Source organism: Manacus vitellinus, unplaced genomic scaffold (genome assembly GCF_001715985.3).
Source record: "Manacus vitellinus isolate BGI_N305 unplaced genomic scaffold, ASM171598v3 scaffold_8_pilon, whole genome shotgun sequence".
In the NCBI taxonomy this organism is placed as follows: domain Eukaryota; kingdom Metazoa; phylum Chordata; class Aves; order Passeriformes; family Pipridae; genus Manacus; species Manacus vitellinus.
Window position 1 is genome coordinate 19,590,006 of NW_021940864.1, and position 27,399 is coordinate 19,617,404.

General features: G+C 40.7%; 1 protein-coding gene across 1 annotated transcript; it reads left to right on the plus strand.

Moving 5' to 3' along the window:
* The first annotated feature begins 301 nt into the window (after positions 1-301).
* On the plus strand, positions 302-27,392 carry ZNF318 (zinc finger protein 318). Its single transcript, XM_029965112.1, is given in 11 exon segments — positions 302-714; positions 716-860; positions 5,838-5,983; positions 10,769-11,402; positions 12,501-13,925; positions 16,346-16,445; positions 17,206-17,492; positions 20,691-20,894; positions 21,370-21,469; positions 22,501-22,619; positions 23,011-27,392. Coding segments are annotated over 11 exon segments (6,243 nt in total). The 3' UTR covers positions 25,681-27,392.
* The last annotated feature ends 7 nt before the right edge of the window (positions 27,393-27,399 follow it).

The following is a 27,399-nucleotide window of genomic DNA, read 5'->3' on the forward strand; positions in this document are numbered from 1 at the left end:
GGCGAGGGAGGAGGCGGGAAGCCATTTCCTATCGTGTCATCCCTGCTCCTGGCAGAGGGAGCTTGGAAATTAGTTCAGGATTGTTCTGAGCCGGAGCTTCAGCCTCAGCACTGCCGCATCGAGCAACTAAGGACTGCTCTTAAACACACTTCTCCTGGAGGACAACAGGACAACACCCGTACCGACCAGCTTCACACCACAGTGCGCGGAAAAAAAACCCCCTAACAACATAACCCAAACCAAAAAAAAAAAACCAAACAAAGTGCCCCAGTCACTGCCGACGGGGATATAAGCGAGAGAGATGGATAGAAGAAGGGATGGCCGAGCGCGGTGGCAGCAACTCCCGCCTCCCGCCCACGCAACACGTGACGGGGCCCGGCGGCCGCCATTTGTGCGGGGTCCCAGGTACGCCCCGCCGGCCGGGCTCCCCCCCCCGCCGGCTCGGAAGCGCGCGCGGCGGCCGCCGGGCGGCGCGCACCCCGGCGGGGGGGGGTTTGGCTTCGGGACCCCGGCCGCCGGCGCCATCATGTCCGTCCGGCAGCGCCGCTCTGGCCCTCCGTCCCCGTCCTCTCCACCGGTTGAAGGAGGCGGCTCGTCGGCATCCGCGTCTCCGCTTCAGCACATCGGGCCGGGGCCGGCCACGGGCGGCCTCCCCCTGCCCGCCGCGCGCCGCCTCGCGCCGCGCTCGCTTCGCCCCGTTCCCCGCGCGCTTCGCCTACCGCTACCCCTCCGGACACGCGGCTGGCCGCCGGTCCCCGTCGCCGCACCGCAGCAGGAGGTTGCCATCGCCGCCGGAGAGCGGGGCTTGGCGGGACCCCGGCCGCCGGGGCAGCGAACACGGAGACAGCGGCAGCAGCCGGGTAAATAGTGCTGGGGGGTCGCGGTGCGGGTCCTGCCCCCTCTCCCAGGGGGCTGTCAGAGCCCCAGACTTAGCCCGGCGTGATCCTTGCAAAACTGAACCGGCCCCGGGCTCTCCCCGTGTCGAGGGAGAAGGGCGATTTCATCCCTGTTCCTTAGAGAGCCAAATGGAAAATTAAAAAGATAAAAAAATTTCTTTCCATTTTAAGCAGTGTTTATGCTCTGATTTCCATTGCATTTTTATTTCTGTCTTATCGGCTAGAGCCGTTTTAGATAAAGCTCAGAGATGATGCTGTCTTTTGCTAAGGCAGAGATTGTAACTAGTTACTTACCTCCATTTAACACTTTGGTTTGTGTTAGTGCATAAATATCCTTTAAGTGATGGGAATATAACTTTTCTAATAGGATGTTGAATGAGTACTTTGTGTGAATTCTTCCTGCTGTCACGAATGTACAAAGGGAACCGTTCCTGATTTATATCTTTGAGAGGTATTCTTTGATAGGCACTGCTTTGTAGTTGGGGCTGTGCACAGGGTGTTTCAGTTTTCTCCCTCATTCTTGGCAAAGTCTGATTTGGGCATGTGAAACTGTTTTGGCATCTGAAGTGATGCCATCTTGGATGCAGACACTTTCGTACTAAACCAAAGTGTCAAGCCAGATTTTACTTTTGAGTGACATTCACTCACTTAGCTTTTCTCTTGTTGCTCCTTGGTTCAATGATTGTTTTGTCTGAAAACTGTGAGCTGTGGTGTGTAATAGGTTAATTATGCTTTTGTACTGTGCTGAAAGAAGAGATTTTCATAGTGGGGTATTTTAGGCAGTGATTCTGTGGTTACTCAGTCCAGCACATGCACAGTTGGAAAGAGCGATCTACTTGCTTTTTCCTCTTACTTTGCAGTGTATTGTTCCCTTGTGCTCACACTTGGATTTGTGAAGTTGCAGAGTGAACTGATTTGAGGAAACGAGCTTGCTGAAAGTCACTCCAACAAAAGTATATTGTGTGCCGATGGGACCCCAAGAGAGAATGACCCTTTCTGATGTTGGTACGTGTTCTTACTGGATTTCTTTGGAGTTGCAGCCATAGAAGAGGTCGCGGCCATAGAAGAGGTTAGAAGTGATTGTAGTGGAGTTAAAATTTAGGTGTTGGTGTTATTTCTTATTGAAAGGTCAGCTGCCCTGAAGATATGGGAAGATAGCGTGTTTGACAGCAGTTAAGCCAAGCCAGGCTAAAAAAGTTGCTTCTGGCGGTTTGGTTTTATGTGGTATTTCACCCTTATCTCAGTCCTCTAAGTTTCCTGTGGGGTAGCCCTGCAAATGGCATTGCTAGTAAGATCCAGGATGGAAAAAGTAATTTTTTAAAAGGAAATACTTTTCTATGCAATTCATATCATTTGGGGTTGTGGCTTGATGGACAGTTGCGTGGTCACAATTGACAGGGTGACAAACTGGGACGCGGGACAGAATTTTCTTAAACTGACTTCACCATCACTCAGTCTCCCATTTCACTGTATCCATGATAGACTGTGAACCTGTGCTGGCTGTAACAAAATTTCCAGTGCTGAATGTGTTGGTGATTCAGACTGGGAGAGATTTGATCTAGGGTTTTAGGCTAGAAGGCTCCCACTCCCCCTTTAGTGGGGGAAAAAAGCCACGAAAAACATCCACTTTACACAAACATTATTCTTGACAAACATTATTCTTCTAGTGTTATTTTACACCCTCCTGGCTCAAGTTAAAGCAGTAATCTCAGGAAATTGTTGCAGATTAATGATATTTTCCTTGCCTATTCTAACTTCAGAGAAGGATCGAAAAATTATTAACCCTAGAAAGTAGACTTCAGCAGGCTAGCTAATGCTGAACTGCTGATCCAAATGGATTTTTTATTGATTTACAAGAATGTCATGCATTTAAGGAAAACCTTTCTCTAGAAAGCAACTCTCACAAAGAGAGGGATTTTGAGACAATTAAATAGAACTCTTTAACCTATGTTGTGCCAACTCTTGTGTTTGCTAAAGCCCAGTGTAAGTAATTCTTAGAGTGTGTATTGTGCATGCTTTTTCTGTGGAAGCTTTTGTCCCCCAGCAGGTGTTTGACCAACACTTCTTCTTTCAAAATGGTGATATAAAGCATAAAATACACATACAGGTTTGTTTTACTTTTTAAAAGTACTGTTTACAAAAGTAGCATTAATTAGAGAGAGATAAAAGCTAGGATTATGTTGATGTTTTCCAGAGGGTGGGACTAAGTGTGATGGAAACAAAACAGACAGCAGATAGGTTGGGTCATCATGACTGGTTAAAGTTTTAATAAAATCTTTAGGTTTTTATTACTTAAGACCTTCTCTCCTCAGAAGTTTGAGGATGCAAAGTGTTCAAATGTGGAAAGTTACACAAATGTGTTAGTGAGATTTTGGAGCTGTCACTGAAAGGAGATGAATTCAGACAAGCCTGAGGAAGAGGAATTTAAGCGGCAAGAAGGAAAGAGGACTTGCAAGAGGGGAATATATGCGTAATGGTGGAAGATACAATGTATGGAATGAAGACACTGATGGGGTAAGGGCATAGGGTTGAAATGCAGGAGATTTGAGTACAAGCTCTGTGTTAATGTCCCTATCCTTCACATGAATTAGAGTATGAAAGGAGCAGCCTTAGAGATTTCTTGCTCCATTTTCTTGCTTCTGTTTTGGGGGATTGTTTGTTTGTTTGCTTGTGAGATAGCTTGCATGCGTTCCCAGGCTGTCAGCATTGTTGCATATTTTCTCATGCATAACTGGGATGCTGACTGCCAGTGGAGCTGTGTACTGCACATATTGGACATTGTAAGTATGGATGGTGTTAGTTTCTTAGTAGCTGGGGAAAACCTTGTCTTGACTGGAAGAACATGGAGTGACAGCGAAGGTTTGGGGTGAGTATTGAAAAATGTTATGGAGAAGAGGAAGGTCAGGGCTTTACAGTGAGAGATTTTGGTGGACTTTTATTTGTTTTTGCAAGGCTGACACATGCTGCTTTTATTTATCCTGGCTGATCTGTGTGCTTGTTGTTTTTATAGTTTCTCTAAGCTTCTTTGCTTTCTTATAAGAAAATTGGCTAAGATTAGAGGATAGGAGCATGTTGGGTCAACAGAGAATGGAGAAATGATGAGCAGGTATGCAACTTGTTCAATAATATGGTAGTAGTAACTGTGATTTAGGTGACAGAATAGGAAGGGAAAAAAATGCAGTGCAGTGCATAGGTAGGAATGACTAGTGGTGGTGTCCAAAGCTCCAAATGCAAAAACCTTTTAAAACTGGAATTTCTCAAACTGGGGAAAAAAGAAATCATGACGTTCAAATATATACTGCTGTAACTGCTCTCTCTGGGCAACCTGTACGGCAGTCTTAGGCAATCCTAATATCCGTAACTTTCTCAATGTAAACTATTTCTTTCTTTTACCCAGAGTTTGTTCTGAGATGTAATCATCACTTCTCTCTCTTCAGTGGAGATGGTTGTCATCTATGTGCTCAACTTACTAAAAGTCTTGATGACAAGAAGATGCTCTCAAAGATAGTCGCTTCTTGAGGCAGCCCTCAAAATTTGGTGTTATAACGGGCACAAGTGAACCTTCAGAGTGTGTTTGTGTGAGACACATGCACCTTGTATATGTTGTATCTCAGCCAGGCAGTTGCAGGATCAGGCTGTGCTGTCCAATACAGTTATCTTAAAAAGTAATTAAAATGTATTCTGATAAGTGCTGGGATTCAGATTAATAGAACAAAACAATAATCACTAATATGTTATCTTTGAATAACATTATGTGCACAATGGATTCTAGTGCAGATTTGTACTGCGAGTGAATTTTGTTCAGGCAAATGTGTGAGGGAATTCCTTTACTTTCTTGTTGGAGATTACGTCCTGTTCTTTTACTCTCTTGGAGGATTCAGCTGAATCTGCTGCATGTCCTCGGGACGGATGCACACAGTATAGTGCACCTGCTGCTTGCTACTGCAGTTTTCTGCATGAAAGCAATATGCAGTGCATGACTGGTTTAGCAGAACTGAAGCTGGTGCATTGCTTCATGTTAAGCAGAATCTAAATCATGTTGGTTTAAAAAAGCAAATCATGTATCTCTGTCTTCAGGCAGTGTCATCCGTTTCTTATGAAACTCTCATTACTTTGATCATTCCTATATTCTAGTGCCATATTGTGGAATAATGTGAGGTGTAACTATTTAAGCAAAACTTACCAGTAATGACATTTTGCATACTGCGAATGCGTCCAATGGAAGGTTGGTGCAGAGGCAATTAGCTCAGGCCTTCTCTGCCTTAGATTTTTCAAAGGCATCTTTACTTAGCGCTGGTTTATCTCTACCAATAATAAATAATGGTAATGAAAATTCTGGTATAGAAGGTGTTTCTAGTGTCACTGGTGTTTTAGTATTATGTTGGGCTTATCTGTCGAAAGGAGCATGAGGTGAGAAAAACTGTTGAAACCATCACTGCTAGGAAAATCTTTGTTTACACTGGTTTATACTTTGGTTCATGTCGTTACTAAAGTTGGAAAGGTCCAGAAATACAGATACTTTTATTAAGAAATTCCTGACAATGTTTTTTATTCCATGTTTATTTAGCTGCTGCTTCTCTACAAAGAAAGGAGGACAACAGCAAATCTGGGACTTTGTGGACTTCTCTCTGTTTTTATGCCTTCTGAAATGGTGCTTTATGAAATGTATTTTTAGTTGAAAATTTCTCTTCTAGATACTTTAAATATGGAGCATGTTACAAGCAGCTGGGATGAGAAATTAAACACAGTCAATGCCCTCCATTTCTTTAGTAACTAAAGACAATGGAAATATTTGGGACAGTTGTTTTTCTAGTTTGATTTTTTTAATTGATCCATCCACCCCAGGTCTCATTTATTAAGCAGAGCAGAGTCACTTGCCTTTCTGTAGCTGAGATTAAAATTCCCTGATTGATGGGCTTGCACTCTTTCTTCAATTTACAGAGACGTTCACCGAGTCTCCGCTCTGAGTCTTCACTGGAACACAGTTTGTGGATTACTGTTGGTAATGACCGGTATTGCATTGGCACACCGGAGCGGAGGAGGCTGCCTGATAGACTGGGCTCACCAATTGATAACCTGAGTGACAGGTATGGTCCTCTGCAGATGGGCATTCATTTGAGTGGGTGAAACAGCAGGGGAGTGGCTCTACTGGCCCAAACATCTAATTAGCCCAGGGAATGCCTAGGGAATGACGGTAAGCATGTAGTGATGCTTCCTGGGGGTACTCCCGCAGCCTCTGGCAAGTTGTGGTGCAGGGAATTTCCTGAACAAAAATCTCTGCCTGTGTTCATAGTAACTAAACAGATATTTCTTCTCTAATTTTTGTCAGCTGCATCTAAACCCCATATAAACTAGACATGCACAGTGTGTATTGCAGGAGGGAAGGTGACATTCCACCCTTAGGTGCTTCCTTCCCCTTAAGAGGTTGGATGTCACAGGGAGACACTACGTTTGATATTTCACTGCTTCAGCCACCTTCTTCTGTTTCTTACAAAACTACCTAGTCCTTACTGAAAGGAAAGTTGTTTAATATAAGGATAGTGTAAAGCTTCAACTTGCTCATTTATTGGGAGGAATCATCTGCTTACCTAATTTTCGAGACTAGTCTATAAAAAAGCTGTAGAGCAGCTTGAAGAAGATTGTTATTTTAATTTTAAAAACCCTGCAGAAGAGAAGTGAATGTAGTCAGACAGTCTCATACATAATAAAATAAGTGTTAGAATTCTTAGGGTCCCTTGATTGAAATTGGAGAGAAACAATTAATGAAGAGACTTTTTTTGTGTTAAAAATACTGCTGTGAACAGTGAAGTATAAATATTAGTAGATATTGTTTGGAAATTTTTGCCTCCAATAGGAGAAGGGGTATAATCTGGCAAAAGAAATAAAATCAGAAAACTTTGTGCAAATAAAATAGTTCTGTTCGTCTTGAGTTGTGAAGCTACAGATGGCATGGTTTGTGCCCCAGAGCACATTTGCAGTTTCAGGTCAGGGATAAGCATCCCAGCGCAAAAAAAACAACTATCGCTTTCATTTCTGATGCAAATATCACCAACTGTTAAAAAAAAACAAAAACCGAAACAAAGAGAGAGGGAAGTGACCAGGATAAGTGAATTTCATGTCTTTCTCAGGTGTAAAGTTAAGTTTCGGCAGGTGTAGAAAACCAAATGAGAGCTTAGTTTTCAGTACTGCACTTTTAAGCCTTTACCTCAGTTCTCCTGGGATCGGTTTTCAATTTGTAAATCCCCTGTGCAGTCTGGAATCTTCTGAATGAAATGAGTGTGTATGCCCAGGGAGAATACTGTGATTGGAAGGAGAAGGAACTGGTATATAGTGTAGGAGAACTGACACTTCTGTGACAAATTAAGAACGTTTGGGGGTGAGGGGTGATGGTGTTTGTCCCATTGCTTCCTTTTCTCAGGTGAGGTTTTATATTTAACCTGTTTTGTGGTGCATAGTTAGAAGTAACATCAGATATAGTGGAGTTTATTTTAATGTAAGAGTAAAAGTCACAAAGAACTTTGACTTTATCTGTGTTACAGAGCCTATAGATATAAAAAAAATGGTCAGAATAAACTCCAGAGAAGGTACAAAAGTGACAGATGAATCAGAATGAGAATAAGAGAAAGTGAGATCATATAGAGTTTAATTTTTAAGTGACTTCCTATGTATTTGTAGTGTAAGTATACAAGAACTTCATGTTGTTACATTTCCTTTCTTTTCTGTCTAATCTGTCTGTGCTGCCTGCACTTGTCTGAGTGATGCCCATTGTCCAGCAGCTTAAAGCGTGTGACAATCTAGTCATCTGTTAGCTTTTCCTAAATCATATAGGTACTGCTTCTGAATTTCAAATTTCCTCACTGCTAACCATTTTGGTTGTTTTCAAAAGACACTTGGTATTGGGTTAAATACACTGCTTATCAAGTATTTTTCATCATGTATTTTTTCCCCCTCTGAGAGGCTGCCCTGGTACCGGGACACTGACTTTATATCTGTCACTGGTTTTAAAGTGGTCCTTATTGTGAATCATCATTGGATTTAATACTGGTCATATCACATTCCTACTTGGCATGTGGTACATTCTCATTCTAATAAAAAATAATTCTGAATTTAGTTATTGTCAGCTATTTTTGCTAGCTACTCAGAGATTTTAAGCAATCACTTTGACAAATTATTCTCCATAAGTTATAGGGCCTTGGGATGGTAGAGAGGTTCATTAGGCTATAAAGGAAATAAAATACCAAAGAATGGAAATCAGGGATGCTTTTAGAGTCTCCTGCAGCAGTGGATTTTCAGGATGCCTGAGGTGAGTTTCTTAGAGTGTGTGTTCACATACAGGTCCATTCTAGAATATCTGTAAGGACTTGTACCAAGTTTCTAGGGCAGCTGGCCTCCTGCACATGTCTGTGTAGGCATCCTGAATGCTGCTGGCCTGTGTCTTCAAGGTCGTCTGAGCAGCTTCAGTCTTCTACTTCAACAGATTAGTATTTTTTTGTCTTCCAGAATCTCAGTTTATCAAAGTGAAGAATAAATCTTATCCCTCTCCCTGTCTTCCACTTCTCCCACTCTCAGTATTTTTAAGACATTCTACTACTGTCTGAGCTGGCATAAGCTACACAGAGCATCCCACTAATTCTTTCACCTGAGGTTAATACAAAAGATAGACTATATGCCTGCAGACACTTGGTCTGCATTAAGCTGTGTTCTAAAATAGCGTTTTTTGAGCATAATGTCAAAAGTAGCAGTTGGCTTGAGTGTGAACAGCTCATCTGATTTCCTTTTTAAAGACTATGTTAAAATGGAGTCCTGTTGGTTGCTGACAGCAAAATACCATTATTTATTTCTGGGTTTGTGCATGTGAATAAATATGCCAAAAAATCAATTACCTTACACTAGTTGTAGTTCTCTGAGGCATCATGTCCGTGTAGCCTGTAGTCTGTTTTCTTTCTCTGAAACTGTAATTCCAGTAATTCATGGATTTTGGTGAAAGAATTGGGATGGTCACAGTGGTACCACTTTGTATCCTGTCTGCAATAGCCAAGAGTGGACATTACTGGCTGAAAGTATCCAAACCAATTAAGTGACATACCATAGTTCCTGTAGGACAAGTAATCCTTTTTCTCATACCTGTATTTAATATTTGGGGTTTAAACTTGCATCTTAGCTGTTCAGAGCATATTTGGAACATCTTTCTAGTTGTAAATATAGTAGGTTTGCTGTTCCTTTCTTTCCAAAGTATGATTAAATACTCCTTCTGCTTTGTCACTGCAGTCAGAGTATTTGAATTGTAGGTGACAGTTGCCAGGCACGCATTTAAGTAATTTTGTTGGCACAAAAATTAGCTAGAGGTGTATGGTGAAATACATCTGCTACTCCACCAGGTTTGTTCATGCGGCTTGTATAGGTTTAGCAGACTCTCAGAAAAGGTGACAGTGGAAATAGACATACCTTTATGTAGGTTGTGAACAACATTTAAGTATGAAATTTAATTTTAGCTACTTTTTAGATATTTTTTGTGCTTTTGAAGGAGGTGAATATGGGTAGTTGGCTGGAAACTGGAAAGATATCTAATATGGTGGGTAGAGGTGTATGCCAATTTTGCTTTATAAGATGTGTTGGACTCAAAAAGTATCTAATAAATGCTTTGCAGTGATGCAGGTTAGAGATGAAGTGAAATTTTGTGTTGATTTTGTTCTTAAATATGCATGTATAAACTATAAAAATACTGAAGAAAAAAAGCTTGTCTGTGCATATCTGTTACTCCATAGTCTGATTTAAAAACTGGGGCCGTAATTTGTCTGCAGATTTTTTTGAAGGTGTCTTCTGGCATGACTTGATTTGTCTCTCTCAGATCTATGGGAGGACCTTTCTGAGTCGGAGGAGGTGATTTTTGAGGATTCAGGCCATCATACATAGTTTGTCTCAAGTGGATATCTTGATCACTCAGAGAAGCATTTTCTGTCCCATTGTTTTCACTTCAGGAGCACATTTTCTTCCCATTCTTGGAGGATCTTACTGGATTTTGAAATATGAATGAGTAAAATTAGCCAGCAGCTGGTAAATTTAAAGTGGTTTGGTTTGTTTCTGCCTGCTCTAAAGAAGTCCCAGAGAAGTTTTTAGGGGTGGAGAAAAAGGCCTTAGTTAAAACAGTACCCCTAATTGGAGGTGTGTGTAGGAATTGGTCCAAAAGAAAATACTCCCAGAGAAGAAGCTGCTTACTCTAGTGTTGTGCCAGTTGCATGTCCACTGTGTGTAATAATGCAGGGCCTGGCACAAAGGAATGATACTGTAACGCTTATTCTCCCTTGTTCATAAATATCAGAAACTGTGCTGCTTTTTGGGTATAGCCATTAATGTGATTAGTGACAGTCCTGTCTACAGATCTGTTGTAAGAGAAAATGTAGCTAGAATTTGTGGTCCTTGTCCACAGCTGAAGATAAAAGGAGGATCTGGCTGCACTTGCCAATGTGAAACTGAATTATATCTTGAATAATTCATATGAAATCTGACCTTGGCATCCTGCTGGGAAAAGTGAGAAAAGGGATTATGGTCTGAAATATGATAGTAAGTTTTTTTAAAAAAATGTGTAGTCTTTCACATTCACAGAAATAAATCCATCCTATCAATTTTTCAAGGCTCTTATTCTGCAGTATGAGTTGAATTGTTCATGCCACTGTGTTTGCAGGTGAACAGTACCGTTAAAAATAAGTCTCCCTCTCTACCTTGCCTTTTACATACATGCAGTGTTGGTTCTGTTTAGTGATGGAGATGTTATTCTGAAACCAATTTGGAAATTTCTTATCCTTGAGTAGGAGTAAGGCTTAATTGACTCTTGGTTCAAGTCCTTACGTTTATTCTGTGCTTATCTTCCACAGGGATGATATGGCTGATGGTCCAATATTCACTAGAGGCCTCACATGCCCTCGAGGCCTTGAGAGATACCCATCGCATGAAGATCAACCCTCAAGTCCCTTCGTTGTGAGGCATGATGAAGACTATCGCAGCCGAGATGTTTTCCTCCACCGTTCAGATTACAGTCCACATTATGGCCGTCGAGAAGAGCTGCCTCGTGGATCCGACAGAGATGGTGACAAACTGAGGAGATCTCCCTACCCACTGAGGCCAGAAGACAGGGGACGAGAAATAAAGCGTCCACGGTACGAAAAGGATGAGAAGATGCATGGTGTGAGTGGAGAGCATCAGGGTTTCTCATCAGGAACACGGAACTATCGCAGACGAAGCCGCAGCCATAGTAGAAGCCTGAGCCCATCATACCTGAATGAAGAATTCCGAGAGCTTGACCGGGCGAGGAGGAAAAGAGAAGAAGAAGAGCGTAGCAGAAACGTGAATCATGATGTTTCAGGCAGTGGCTATGTGATCCCTGGCTTGACTAACACACTACAGACTTCTGAGCCTCGGTATACATACAGGCCTGAAGAAATCCCACCCATGCCCAAAAAATCCATTTTGAAGAAACGAGTGGAGATGGAAGTAGAGTCTTCTATTCAGGTTTGGTCTCTGTCTGTCTGTCTATATGTTTCTACTTTCCAAAACAGTTACTTTATGATGCAGAATGTTAGTTTGATTTCCAAAACAGAAATCTTTACATCTTCTTGTCTTTAAGAGGACAGTTGTCTTTTTGCAGACCTATACAAGTTAGAATTGCATTAGAAACTTTAATGGTGAAAGCATTTAATCAAGAATCATATATATATAATCTGAGGCAGAATAAAATGTCTTTGTGGAAATTCAACCCAGGATGCTGAGATCTGGGTTAGCTTTTATAGAAAAGCTGACACTCCTAGTACCACAGGCAGTCAGGACATAGATCGGAGCTCTTTGTCTGTCACAGTGTCTCTTTCTTGTTTCGTTATAGACTTAGAGAATGCCTAATGCATCCCCAGTACCTCTGTCTGAGAACATCTTTGGAGTTTCCTTTTTTTTTCCCCTTTGAACTGTACGGCTGGGGTCAATCCTACTTAATTTATACCCAACCAATACCAATTGAGTCTCAAAATTAGAACAATGGAAAGATAAGTGGCTGTGACCACTGTGATAAATTGCCTTTTCTAGTGTCTTAACGCATCATTTTGATTTGCCCGTTGTACTGATCAGTGTTGGTTTGACAGTGACATGTTTATCTCAGGAGTGTTCCAATCCTGAGGATCCCATTCCATGCCTATGATTGGAAACACTATTTACATGCCATTGATTGTGAATATTTGAAGAAGACTGGGAATAACCTCAGTGCAGTTGTTTTTAACGGTATTAAGGTGTTGAAAGCCTGTTCCACTGTGACTAAACTCAAAGCGTATCCAAAATTATGTTACAGGGTTTCAATTTAAAAGTTAAAAGTTTTTTGATTGCAAAAATTTTCTGAAATTAAATTGTGATTTTGTGTATTCTCTGAGATAAGCATTGGACATCATCAGGCAACTTGTTTAGCAATCTTCTGTTTGTGTTCTCTTTGAACCGTATATTGTCTTTTCTAACTCTTTTATTCAGCTTGAACTCAAGGAGAAATTAACATGTTCCTTTGTTTGTTCTGTGAGGTGCGTAATCACCTTAGAAGGCCTTGAGGTAATTAGTACCTTCTCTCTCTTTCAGCCTGAGAGCTTTTCAAGCAGTCCAGCTCCCAGCAAGGATCTTCCTCTTCTTTCTAGTCAGTCACCTTTGCCCCAGAGCAACAACGTGGCTCCTTTTGCCTCAGAAGTGGAGAACTTTCTCAAACGGTTTAACAAAGACTCTCTTGTGGAGTCTGCAAACAAGGAATTGTGTGAAGGTTTATATGAGTGGAGCCCACTTTCTGGGCCTCCCAAAGACACTTTCACGTTTGAAGAGAAGTTTGGAAGCTTCTTAAGTCACAAAGAGAAGGTAGAAGCCAGATCAGAGCCCACTGATCGCCATACTGACTTCCTGCTACCTCACGAGAGGGCCAGTCAGGATGGCAGTGGTTTCTCCCGAATTCTGGGCATGATGGCTGATTCTGTCAGTGCTCAGGAGAAGAGGAGGCGTAGCTTTCCTGACATTGAGGATGAAGAGAAATTTCTTTATGGTGATGAAGATGAGGAGACCAAAGTTGAACCTCTCCCTGTTCAGAAGCCCCCAGTGAGTTGTGGCAATGAGATTATAGTCCAGAAAATGAGCCCACCTCCTTCTCCTGCTCCAGCTGTCAAACTGGATGCTTTAGAAGAGCCAAATGCAGAGTATGCAAAGATCCATGACTTACTCAAAACCATTGGGCTTGACATTGGTGTTGCTGAAATTGGAAAACTGGCTGTCCGTACCCAGGAACGCCTTCATGGCAAAAAATTGGCATCTCGTTCTCCAGATCGTCGCTCTTCAGACAGTCGCAGACTGGACCCTTGGGACTTGCGGCGTAGCCGGAGTGACACTCGTTCTCCTGAGTCAGGCCAGCAGCGTTCAGCATCACCTCCTGTCTCTTTTCAGCAGTCCAAAGATGTGTCCTCTCTTCAGAAATCAGAATATACTAAGAACAAGCCAGTGGGACAGGATATACCTCCATGTGCTCCTGAACAGCCTCTTCCTTCTGTCTCTCTCATTCCCTCAGTTCCACCAACTCCTCCTAGTTTGCCACCTACACCTACTTCTGTTTCCCAATACCAAATTCCCACCTATTCCCACTACACTCCCACTCAAATGCCCCAAAACTATCCACCTCCCACAATGGCTCCTCCAGGATACGATGCATATGGGCATTATATGGCGTATGCAGCTCCTGGCTGGCCCATGTACCCCCCTGCCCAGCAGCCTAATCCTACGCTGCCAGAAGCTCATGGTCTTCTTACGATGGCCATGTCAGCGAACCCCACGCGTCCCAATCTCCGGGTGATTGAGACAGTCTCCTTGGGAAAGGATGTCCCTGATGTAAAAAGAGATGGTTCTGTGCTCGTTCAAGTCCCTACTACTCCTTCTCATTCCAAAGCGCCCCTTCGTCTGTCTTCACACCCTCTCAAAAATACCACAGAAAGGATGTCGGATGAAAAAAATCGGGCGGCTCAAAAGCAGAAGGTATGCTACATATTCTGACACATCAAAATGTGTTGCATTGCATGATGGGTGGGGTGGAAGCTTTTCCTCTTCAGGTGCACCTTTTCTTTTTTTCGTGAGTGGCTCCAGTTTAAAAACAGTTTGACTAAATTTACTTTTGTTAAAGATTTCTAAGCATTTGTCTGTATTAATCTGTGACAATTTAAAAAACGTATTTTAAATCCCTCGAAGTTGTATGCCGTGGGCTATGGCAGAACAGATGAAATCAAACATGAAGTTGAAGTTTCTTAAACCAGCCAAAATCCTGCAGAGAAATTACATGGTGGCTACAGCTTGGCTTTATTCCACTGAGCTTTAGATATTGAAATACCTGAAGATATCTAGAGATATATAAATACCTGAAGAGACGGTGAAAAGAAAATGAAACTGGGCTTTTTTCACTTGTGTCCAGTGTCAAGACAAGAGGCAATAGGCACAAACTGAAACATAGGAGGCTTCATCTGAACATGGTACATCATACCATGGTTATACCTATATTAGACATTTTTAAATACATACTAAAAGATATCATAATTCACCATGACATACAGTTTTCACTCAACATTTATATTAATTCTTACAAAAATCACAAAATGAGAAGAACTTAAGGGAAACTGTTCCTTATTTGGAGCATCTGACACCAGTTCAGCTTATGGGTATTAATGTTTTTATGTTCTTATTACCTTGGTTTGTACAACAATTAGAGAGTAGTGGGACAGAACGTATTTTAAAATAGGAAACTGTAGTTACATAACTGTAAAAGAACTGCAAGATTCCCAGAAGTTGTTTGTGTTTTCAAACTGATGTCCACTCAGTCTTTGTGGTTAAAATAAGAGCATAGAATGATTTGGGTTGGAGAGTACCTTTAAAGATCACTGAGTTCCAACCCCCTACCATGGGCAGGGACACCTTCCAGTAGACCAGGTCGCTCAAAGCCCCATCCAGTCTGACTTTGAACACAGGGATGGAGAGTCCACAGCCTCTCTGGGCATTGTGTTCTGGTGCCTCACCACCCTCATTCTAAAAAAAAAATCTTCCTTATATCTAGTTTTAATCTACCCTCCTTTAGTTTAAAACTGTTGCCACTTGTCCTGTCACTACAGGCCTTGGTAAAATAGCTGTCCTCATCTTTTTCCCAAGCCCTCTTTTAGTATTGAAAGGCTGCGGTAAGGTCTTCCCAGAGCCTTCTCTTCACTTAAACAAAGTGCTACATCAGCAAATAAGTGAGCTTTTACTGCTTGCAGGAATAATTTCTTCAGCTGAAATTTTGTACTTAATGAAACTTGGTACTTTTGGAAGAGCTCTGTTGGCTAAAGATGTGTGGTTTTCTCCTGCTCTGATACACCCTAGTAGCTCATCTGTGCATCTTGGTAGAACTTCTAGGACTTTGTCTGCACTACAGACATCTTTGACTTGGGCTTAGTGCACTGGTTTTTTTGCTGGGGTGGCTTGCAGTGTAAAAACTTGCATGCTCCAGTTGATGCCCCCATGCTGCAGAAAACCCATAATGAGAGAATGGTGTTTTGGGGATAAAAAAGAATAGCACACAAAAGCTTACTGTGTTTAAGATGTGGCCTAGCTGTGTTGGTAGAACTACTTCCAGGGCTTACTCCAGGAAGGATCCTGCCAACATTTACATTGCCATAGTAGTAGTGGTTGTCTAGTAAAGTCAAAGCCTTGAGCCACTTGTTGTTTGTTCAAGGGAGGAATAAGTAGTAAATTTTAAGAGCACTGTGAAGGTAAAAATTGGGATTTGTCTCTTGAAAAATGAAGCTGGAAAAGGAATTGAAAGAGCTTTTCAGGTTTCATTTTACCATATTACTTTGTTTCCTTCTGTGAGAATCATTGAAAATCAGTGAAACATGGATTTGTGAGCTCCTCATGCCACAGTTTACCTTATTGAGCAAGAAACAAAGTTCATCCTAGTGTTTCATTTCAGACAGTTATGATCAGATTGAAGCAGAAACCTAAACAATAGCTAAAATTGTCCAGAGTCAAAGCAGGAGGCAAGGTGAAGGGCTGTGAAAGCTGATGGAGCATGCTAGCTGTAGAGATCCTACATGAGTTTTGAAGAGCCATCTAGCATTGATCTTGCTTTGCTCTCTAGAAGATAGTCAGCTGAGCCTCTGCCTTGGGAAGTGGTGCAACAAACAGACCAGTTTTGGGAAATACACTGCCCAAAAGATAAAAAACTACCTACATAAAGGGCTGAAGCATGACCACACTATATTGTTACCTTCAGATACATATGAAGAGGTGAATTCATTGTGTTAAAATACTCAAGAATGTTTTGAGAATAGTGAGCAGTGTTCTGTGTCTGGCAAACTGAGGTCTTGCTGCCATTCTTGCAAGACTGATTAACTTGTGTTGGGAAGAGAAGAACATCCCTTCCAATTTTTTAGGTGATAGAAGAGAGAGAAAAACTGAAGAATGATCGAGAAGCACGGCAGAAGAAGCTTTACTATCTCAAGACTGAACTGGACAGGCTTCGTAAACAGCAAGGTAAAGTGCATAACCGCCCTGCAGCCCATGTATCTTTTTTCCTGATTGGCATGTGTCACAAATCCTGGTGCCTTCCAGGAGAAGTGAAGACCAAAATAATAATAGTCTGTAACAGTATTTTCATACTCCTGGCAATGCAAAACTCTTGAGAAAGCAGTGACCTAATTACTATATTAAAATTAATTGTGTCAAAATTTGGCTGTGAACTGAAGCAAACAGTTGCTCTTGCATCTTCTTTGGCGGCTTGTTAAGTTGAATTGCACTGTGTGCACTTTAGTGCTTTTATATAAGAAATGAGAAATAGTTACTGAAGATGTCATCATGCCTTTTCAATTTCTCATGAATCTTACCTGGAGATGGAAAAGTCCTCTCTAGGCAGAACTAAATTTTTGTCTTTAAAACTTATTTGGTTCTAGTAAACACTAATTTGCCTCACCTTTGGAAAGTGATACTTTCAGGTTAGAATATACAATTTAACTTCTGCTTGTTTTGTCACCCAGGGAAATAGTGATTGTTAAATAGATACTCTTGAGGATTATGGTGCCTCTCTTAGGGTGTATATTAAAGGAGTCCTTTTAGAGGCAGATCTTGCAGGTTTAGTGGTGCTGTACCTGAGAGTCACTTCCATCTTTACAACTTCACAGTCAAGATTTAGCTGCAATATTTTATATTAGTATTTTACTTATTGCTGGAATTGTACAGATCTTAAGTCAATTTTTCTGTTGCATTTCTGACTCTTCAACTTCCTTGACTGGCTCAGGAGAGATGTTGAGGAAAAAACGTCGTGAGAAGGATGGACACAAAGACCCCTTGTTGATTGAGGTGAACAGACTACAAGAGAATATTATGAAGGAGATTGCAGAGCTGCATAAAGAATCTGATGCAGCTGACAAGAAGCAGTCTGAGCTTGACAAAGTAGCACAAATCTTGGGGATTAACATATTTGAAAAACCCCGGAAACCATCTGTGGAAACTAAAGATTCCTCAGAAAAGAACAGCAAGTCAGAAAATGCAAAAGGTGTGGAGAAAACATCTTCCTCCAACAAGGTAAAGTCTTATGGCTTGTGTCCTAATGATTTTCTCACTAAGAGAAGAGGGAACTGGGGAGACACCTGGTCCCAAACATTTACTGGAGGGTCATTTGATGTCATTTGTTACCACATCTCATACACTGGCTTTGATGGTGATGCAGATGAGAGTCAGTGTATCAGTGTTTATAATTTCCCTTGGAGGTTTGTGCAGTTTAATATCACTTACTGGTTTTGATCTTGGTTTTGCTGAAGCATTGGTTGGATTGAACAGTATCATGAGTGTTTGTAGCTGTTTGGTTTCAATGCCATACCAGGAGGACAGACTTTTCTTTCTGTACAACATTTCTGGCATGGCCTTTCAAGGAGGAGTGCTTGTAGCAGCAAAGCTCTCTGCAAGTTTGGAACATGTTGGTCTTCTCACTGGGTAATGATAGTAACAAATCTCAAGACTTACATATGATTATCAGCTGAACATGATCATTTTGTACATGCTACGTATTCTCTCTTAAGAAATGTCAGTATGCATGATATGATCTCTCTTACACAGTCTGTACTGCTAAGGGCTGGATGTACCAAAACGGCATACTGCATATCAGAAGATAGTTTTTACTTTGGAAGTAGTGTATGATTCCAGCATCTGAAAGGTTATGCACATATTCAGAAAATTAATTATCCCGCTTTTCAGATGTTTATTCAAATGCATAACAGAAATAACTGATGGGAGATTGTAGATGCATTTTTTGTAGACTTTATATATTTTTTGCAGAGAGGAAAATGTTAGTAGGGTAAGACTTATAAAAACGACTGAGAGGGCACCTCATCAATGTCTATAAGTATCCAAAGGGAGGGTGCCAAGAGGCTGGAGCCAGGATATGTTCTGTGGTGCCAAGTAATAGGATAAAAAGCAACATGCTTGAAATTAATGCCCAGGAAGTTCCACCTGAACATGAAGAGGAAATTCTTTACTGTGCAGGTGACTGAGCACTGAAACAGATTGCCCAGAGAGGTTGTGGAGTCTCCCTCACTGGAGATATTTAAGAACTGTCTGTATGCAATCCTGTGCCATGTGCTCTAGGATGACCCTGCTGGAGTAGGGAGGTTGGACCAGGTGACCCACTGTGTTCCTTTCCAACCTGACCCATTTTGTGATTCTGTATTTCCTGCAAGGTCACTCAAATCTATGTATCCTGTAAACTTATGATTTATGATGGTCTGGTTTAGAGAACTCTAACTAGATATCTTCCATTTAAAGGCTTGCTTTTGTTTTTGATTTTGTTGTTTCTTGAAATATCACTGAAGTTTACTGTCCCCTTACTTTTGCAAATCATTTGCTTCAGTCACCACTTTGTGAAACTAAAGTAGGCAACGTCTGTTAAGTCCGACATTGCATCAAGTTATATTGCTTTCTTTTCTTGGGATATGGCATGTGTGAATATACTTTTTATTATTTTCACTTGCATTGTTTGTATTGTCCAAACGCCATAATGACTTGATCTCCTTTTCATAGTTCCTTATTTTAATGTAGAAAATTCTGAGTTCTGGACAGGAATATTTAATATTTTCAGACATATGTAGGCACATAGGGTTCTGCCTTTAATCTCTAAGATTCACCTTGTAATTCTGATTGTTAACTTTTTTTTCATGAAAAGAAAGGTGGTTCAGGCCTGTTGGCACTGAGATCAGTTGACTCTGCCAACCTAAGGGCAAAAGCATCTGCCTTTCTGCTTATTTGCAAGGTACCTTTTGGTCCCTTGCTGTTGAACTTGTGTCTGTGTGTTGTAGTTCCATAGTCGGTGCAGAAGTGCTAAACAGACAGATCACCCTGTCTGGGCTCTAGATAGCAGCAAATTATAAAAGCATCTTTGAGCTCGGGTAAAGCACAAACTGGAGTTAAGAGTTGGCTGTCACCTATCTGTGGGAGAAGCACTGTCTTTTTAAAGTTCTGATTGAGATAATATTTTTATACGATATATTGGGTGGGTGTATGTCTGTAAATAACATTAACATTGATGCTTCTCAGACATCATGAACAGCCTTCTATGCACTTCCTGCAGATCATAAGTTGGTCTCATTGTTTTAGAGAATGTCAGCTTTTCTGTGTTCTGGCAGACAGAATACGTGCAGATATTCACTGGGTCACTGCTACTAAGAATTAGATTGTATTGGGATATCTGTGGAGTGCATAGTGGCCTAGGTGTCTCTTCATTTCTTGATTTACAATGTATATTGTGTGGGGTGGTGGTAAGGAATTTCAAGTAAGGCAGATGTTATTTAACAATTTTGAATCCACTTAGGTAAATTTGTTCAACACTGATAGTGAATAACTTGGAAATCATGCAACCAACTCAAGTCTGCTAAGTTAACATGCTGTTCTTTCCAGACTGCCATGCAGGTTAAAATGATAACATGATGGGCTTTCAGCCATTGAAAATATAACTCAAAACTCAAAATACATCTAGTACTAACATAATCTAAATTAGCAGGGCTTATTTGTGATCTGTTTCAGGGAACGTCGGTTTTTCTGCAAGTGTTAGTTTAGTATTAATTTTGGCTAGAGTCCTGAAATGTCTGTATATCACTGTATGGTGTCTTTCTGTACAGATGTAAGTGCAAACATCACATGTTTAAATCACGAGATCCTTCACCTTATTATGCTTAGGTAATTAACAAAATACCATCTTTCTATTATTACTAAACAACGAGTCTTCTGGAGAATTCAGGAACACTCAAATAATCCAATAAAGCTGATTGAGTTAAATGCTTTCAGTCAACTAATTTTTACTTCGTTTTCCATTCTGCTTTCATCCAAGCTACTGTTACAGTAACTTCTGAATGCTTTTAAGGGAACCATTTTAGATCTTCTGGGCACTGTTTGGCTAGTACAGTAAATTGGAACTATTCAGATCGTTATGTGAAACCAATAAAATGGGAAGGGTGCATGCCATAGGGAATTTGTTCATTTTGGTTCCTTGATTACCTACAACCGTCCAGCATTACATCTGGGAGTCTTATTGGAAACTCTTCACTGCAGCCACGCAGCATCTTAATCGGCAATACCAGCTCTCTGAAACAGTGGAATTAGCCTGGGCGCTGAAAAGGTGATATATTTTTTTTTTGTGTGTGTGTTTGGCTTCTGCTGGAGGCAGGTTCTGAGTTCTAGAGCATTATGTCTGTCCTGCCTTGTCTTAGAGAAGTTTCCTTTTGTTCAATTTAGGAATCAAAAACTACTAATGAAAAATCCAGAGGTAGAAGCCCGAAGCCAGCAGAATCCTCTTCACAGTCCTCCAAACATCCTTTCCAGTTGGCCAATATTTATGAATATTATGATGCAGGGAACCACTGGTGCAAAGACTGCAATACCATCTGCGGGACCATGTTTGACTTTTTCACACACATGCATAATAAGAAACACAGACAGGTATGTTGCAGGCTTCCTTCACTAAGTGCATTTCATGTTGCTGTAAATATTAACACTAAAACATACATCACAGAACTACATTTTACAAGAGAACCTGAAGTAGTTATAAAGAACCCAAGAAGTTGCTTATCAAATTCTTTTCCCCTAATATTGGACTTGAGCAGTTGTACAGCTACCAGTGTGTTCCAACTAGTGTAAATGGGGCCTGTGTTCAGTTTTCCCAGATTTGCCACTTGTGTTTCATATGTTTACCTGTTCTTTGCGATCATTTACATTGTATGCTTTTCACAGGTTATTTTGTCATTGTAACTTGCAAAATGGGAGGGGAAGGAGAGGAAAACTAATTCCTGTAAATATTTGCACATTGATTTTAATGTTCAGTGTTCTAAAAGGATGTTAAAAAGGAAAAAGACAAGTGTACTTGCCTTGCTAATGTAATACATGAGCCTATATACCTCTGTCACTGTGCAAATAGACCCTGGATCCTTACAACAGACCTTGGGCTTCGAAGACCCAGAGTGAGACCAAACAAGACTCCATAAAACGCATCGATAAGATAACGGTTCCTGCCAAAGGTATGTTAGTTTTTATTAACTTGGGTATCATCCCTCTTTGACCTCCAGCAGGTTCCAGTTGCTCTGAGAAAGGCATTTCAAACCTTTACCTTGGCATAGGAGCACATATAGATACTGTATTATTAGATAAAAGGCAAATTAATTAATTTCCTGGTTTTTCTTGTGGAAAAGGTCATGAAGAAGGAGTATAGGAAAATATAGTGTGGTGCCTTCTTTTCTCTTTAAAGTTTAGTTTTATATTTTGAATACCACGTGACTTTTTCAGTCTCCACTGTAGTTCTGAAGTGATTTTTGCTAACATGTTAGAATTCAGAGCATGACCACAAGAGTTTGCCATGTTTGGGCAGATCTCGTGCAGTACTCCACACAGTCTTGCAAATAGACTCTTCTGTTCAGTGCATTTTTAGCAGAGCTTGCCCTGAAAAAGGACTAATGAGTACTTGGTGTAGTGTGGGTACAGAAAATCTGAGAAAGTCATATGGGAGGAGCTGTAAGGGGTTTGAAAATTAATGCAAGATTTAAAATCTGAATGTCTAAATAGGCCTGCCAGTGATCAATCTCATTTTAATTATCTGTTGGGTACTTGTAGTAGTGCCTACTAAAGAAGAATGTGCAGCGTGTTAGATAACTGTAGCTGCTTCTGTAGGCATAAGTCTTGCTGCACTTCAAAGAAAATACTCATATTCTTTTTATAAACCAGGTGTTTAGTATTTGAGCAGACTATACCACAAAGATGGAAAATAGATCAAGACTGTAGGAAATCTTGACCTGCTTGAACAGTGGATTGCCTTAATATGGATAGAGAGCACCTAAATAATTTCTTGAACCATAGTAACGCAACTTCTTCAGATGTTTGTTCCTGGTAGTGATGGTTCCTATACTGTAACTATCCAGGAGAGCAACATTAACTGTTCCAAAAAGAACATTGCTGGAGATTTTGCTGTTGTTCTTTGATATATTTATCTGACTTTGTTAAGAGCTTGGCATTTATTAAGTTTTGTTTCTCTGATAATTTTCTTTGGCCTTTTCAGGCTCTGAGTTTCTGATTCCCATCACTGGATATTATTGCCAGCTCTGTCATGAATTTTTTGGAGATCAAATCTCAGCAGAGCAGCACGTGAAAAGTCATCCCCACAATGAGAAATATAAGGTTGGTAACTGGTGTACCAGGAGCAAGACATTCCCTATGGTAGCTTCTACTTGTTCCATCTTCCTTTCCTGAAGAATGACATTTAACTCCTTGGAGTATATGTATTTGGTTATCTTCACTACATTCTACTAAACTAAATAAACAGAGCTTCTCACTACATCACTACATAGAGGCTAATCTTTTATCTGCCTGAGGCTGAAACGGTGTCTTCTGTAGAGTGACAGCTCTGCTGCAAGCACAGAATGTGGAGTTTGTAGCACCTCAGTTTCTTGATAGGAAGAAGTCTCTTGTCTCTTAGCACTCACTGAACAAGTCAAAACTGTCAGAGCTGAATTTATTTATTTATTTTTCATGGAAACAGTGGCTAAAATTGTGCTGTTTATTCCCACAGAAATACATAGATGAAAACCCACTCTATGAAGAGAGGAGAAATCTAGACCGTCAAGCTGGATTGGCTGTAGTTCTGGAAACAGAGCGCAGACGGCAAAATGAGCTGAAGAGGAAACTAGTTGAGAAACAGAAAGAAGAGAAGGATGAGAAAAACCCAAAAATAGTAAAGAAAGAGGAAGTAAAGAGCAACCCAGAGTTTGGAGAAGGGAGTAATGAAACTCAAGGCAAAACAGATTCTTCTGGGCGCAAAATGGGTATCATGGTTAAGCTAAAGAAGGAAGAGAAGACAGAGGAGAAAAAAGAAGAAAAGAAAGAGGAATATAGAAAGGAATCACCAAGCCAGACTTCATTTGGGAAATTCAGCTGGAAAAAGACTGAGAGAGAGGATAAAACCCCAGGAGCAGCTATTCCAAAGGAGGAGAATACAGAAGGAAACAAAGAGGAGAACAAGTGTCAGTCTGTGAAATCCCATATCAAGCCCATTGAAATCAAGCTGTCTGGGAAAACCGTTATTCCACACACTAGCCCATGGATACCAGTTGTTTCCACACCAACATCAGCAAAAGTTTTACCCAATCTACCAGTCCCCACCATGATTTTCAGGAAGTCTAATACTGCAACAGTTAGTAAACCAGCACCTCTGAACACCTTTTTATCCATAAAATCCTCTGGAGCTACCACCAAACCACTGCCAGTGGTAAAAGAAACGAATGCAGATCTTCTATTGCCTCCGGATATCATCTCAAAAGCTTTTGGAGGAGAAGAAGTAATTTTAAAAGGGACAGAGGAGGATTTGAAAGCAGCAGAAAAAACTGAATCTTCTCAGACTTCAGATAGACTACCTCCACAACCTCCTCCACCAGCAGTCCAGCAGGCAGCTCTCATCCCTGCAGATGAAGTAGCTCCAGGTGTGTCTGAAAGTGAACAGACAATGCTGGCAATGCCTGTGAGACCACCACCACCTTCAACTGCTTTCAGTGAGCAGGCAAAAAAGATAGAAAAACGAAATTCTTGCTTGGCCACAGCCAATGCTAAAGATCTCTATGATATTTTCTACAGTAGTGGTGGAAAGGGTTCAGCTGACAATAAGCTTGCAAGTTCTGCACTTCCAAATGGAGAAAACCCTAACCTAACAAAACCTGCAGACTTATCTGCAAACCCTAGAACAAACAGTAGCTCATCCTCCTTGAAAGAGGATTCTCAGAATGTGGATTTCTCACAGTGTAGTAATCAAGTAACAGGGAGTTTGGTTCCTGGTGAGAATCAGGCTGAAATGAACAAGAAACCACTTCAGCCTCACCTCTCAGAAATATCTGTCACAGAATTGCCAGAAATAAAAACACTTTCTGGTATCCAGATGCCTGTAGAAATTGGACTTGTTGATGCAGGAGGTGGAGAGCAGGCAGGCAGTCAGGAATTTTGTGATGTACAGAAAACTGAGGTCCAAGAGAAAGTTGGACAGGAGGATGGAAATAAAACTGCAGTTACAAACATAAATGTTCCTAGTACCTTGGAGAAAGATGCAAAGATGAAGGACTGGGAGGTAAAAGCAGTAAAGCCTAAGCATAGCTTACAGCCAAAGACTTTTTTGCCTGAAATACAGAATGAAATTCAAAATTTGGGGAATTCTCATTTGGTAGAGGAAAAGTTAAATGATAACTGTAGAACTTGCTCAGAATCTGATAGTCCAAACTTGCTCTGGGTCGCTTCCAGAACTAGTAATGGAAAAGAACAGGCCATCACAACCCAATCTTGTTCTAAAAGTGGTGGGGATCTATCAGATACTCCAAATGCAGAGATAAAATCTGGTTTTAATGAAGTTAGTGCTTCAGAATTTCAAAACCGGAGGCAGGAAGTTGAATGCTTAGTCAATACCTGCTCAAATATTGTTCACCTCAGATCCAATCTAGAATTAGTAGCTGAAAATGAAAAAAAATCATCAGAACACACTGGATCTGATGCAAGATCAGATAATTTTTTTATCAAGAGATCATTAGGAGATGTGAAACACATTAAAACTCCCTCACAGAAAGCAGAACTTGAGTTCAAAAGCACTGATTTCAGTTTGGGAGACAGTAAGGTAAAACAGGAATGCTTCAGCATCCATACAGCAGGACTTTTAAATGAGAATACAGAGGAAGTCACAGAACTAGAAACTGTTGCATCTGTTAGGCTGGAGTGCAGTAGACATAAAAAGCTGGGCATTGAAAAAACAGTGAATGAAACAGAGATTACTGATTTTGTTACATTGACTTCTGACAGTCGGGAAGATAAATTTTGCACACAGATTTCTCAAAAAGCTCTACTGCAGCCTGGATCACAGACCTCAAATAGTGACACTACAGAGGTGGTCATGCCAGTTCTAGAAATGCAGGGCATTTCTCCCACATCTGAGATACCTCTGCAAGTGGAGGAGAGCAAAACTGGCACTGTTGAAATGCTGTCACGGAGTTGTGATGGAGGCAGCACAGAAAGTCAGTCTTCTGGGTGCATGGAAACTTTCATTCCTGGGCTCAAAGAAACACATGGAAAGGTTGGTGGCTCAGGAGACAAGGGAGGATGCACTATCCAGAGCAAGAAGACTGAGCAATCAGAAGCTGCTGACTGTAGTTTGGAAGCTACAACACATTCAGGAATTTCTGAAAGTGTAGCAGAAAGCCCAGTGGGTTGAAGTAAACCCAGTCAGTCCCAATATTTGAGGAGCCAGAGCTGGGATTATGTATATGTTTTTTGTTTGTTTTTTTTTTGTTCCAGTTGAGAGTTTTGGGTGTATTTTGCATTCTGTGGTAGGACTTGGCTAAAGTGAAATTTAGATCATCAGAGGGCAGAACATACTTTATTCTGTACATAACTAATTATGTAAAATGTTTTTTCATGTGAATTTTTTTGCCAGTTTCTTTTCTACACTCTGCTATTAAAATGGAATCTCGTTTATAATGCGTGCGTCTTTGTTCTTTATTTTGGGGGCTTTTATTCTTTGACCGTTCCTGGATGATTTCCAGCTCACCCTGTTTGTGTCAGTAGCATCATGAGTAGCCCAGCTGCTGGGACAAGCTCAAGAACAGCAATTTAGAACTTGAGGAAATGGAGACTTGCAGAAGAGCTAAAACTGAAAATTTCTTTGAACTGCAGTGTCTGGGTTTGTTTACTTTGTTTTTTAAAATGCAAGAATGTGATTAGAGTTGATTTTGTTGTTTGTTTATCTGTCTCTGTGAATTGTAATTACTGTTGTATTACATCTGTACTTAAGCTGTTTCACTGTATTGTATAAGCACATGTGTGGATGCCACTTCACTAAGCAAGGGGAGAAAATCTGTTCGACTGGCTTTTGGAGAAGAAGACTAATCGGTAAGGCTCTGTGGCCTGACACCTGGACCAGACAAATTGAGGTCACTTACATGATTTGAAATGGGCTTGCTTTTGTTCTATTGTGATCCAGTAACTATTTGTGTTAAATCATTTAGCAGCTGACCAGCTCTGAAGAAGTAGAAGATCAGAACCCTGGTATCAGGAATTGGACTCGCTTCATGTGATACAGACACATGCATGCCTACCCTGAATGGTCCTTGAGCTCTCAAAAGCTCTAGTGTGATGGTTCTCATTTGTATAGCTTGTTAAAGACTAAAGTATTAAATGTGTTTGCTTGGATATATACAACATTTTTATTTGTAAATTGTTTAAAAAATAAACATATGGAGGTCAACAAGGCTTTCTTCTTGTTTTTCTTTTTTTTCTTTAAGGAAAGTGTTTTATTTCAATTAGTTTCTAACTCCTGTAGTAGTTGATAAAATTGAGAAATTGTAGAGGGTGAAGATACTCCACAATTAGCCTGCTCAGTAAAAAACCAATTTGTTCCCAGCTAAAGTCAATGGAAGAACTACTTTCAACATCATTTGAAGTAGAAGTTTGTTTGAAGTCCTGAACACTATGCAAAGCTTGAGGTGGGGTGTCAGGCGAGGACCCCAGCAGAGCTCACATTTCCGTAATTAGTACCTGCATGTGGACTGCCTGAGGGAGCAAAATCACCATTTTTCTTCGGTTTCCATGACTATGTGTGAAGAAGGTATGAGCCATTTTTCAGAGTCATTATGGTGGTTTTCGTACTAGAAATGTAAGAACTGTCTAAGCAGAATTTGGAAATCTATTATAAATGGTCAAGTCAACAGTAAAAAAGTAATTAAGAAGGGAAGAGAGTTTTGAGAAAGTCTGGTTTTATGATGTTAAGCAGTTACTGCATTGATATAAGAAATCTTTTTTAGTCTCGTTGCACTACTTTCATCAGATAACTATTTGCTGTCAACAAAGAGAGCAAGGTTTGACATACTTCGATAGCTTTAAAATGGAATTGTTAAGTGAGAGAGTGCTTAAATCCTGGTTTATAAAAAAGTCC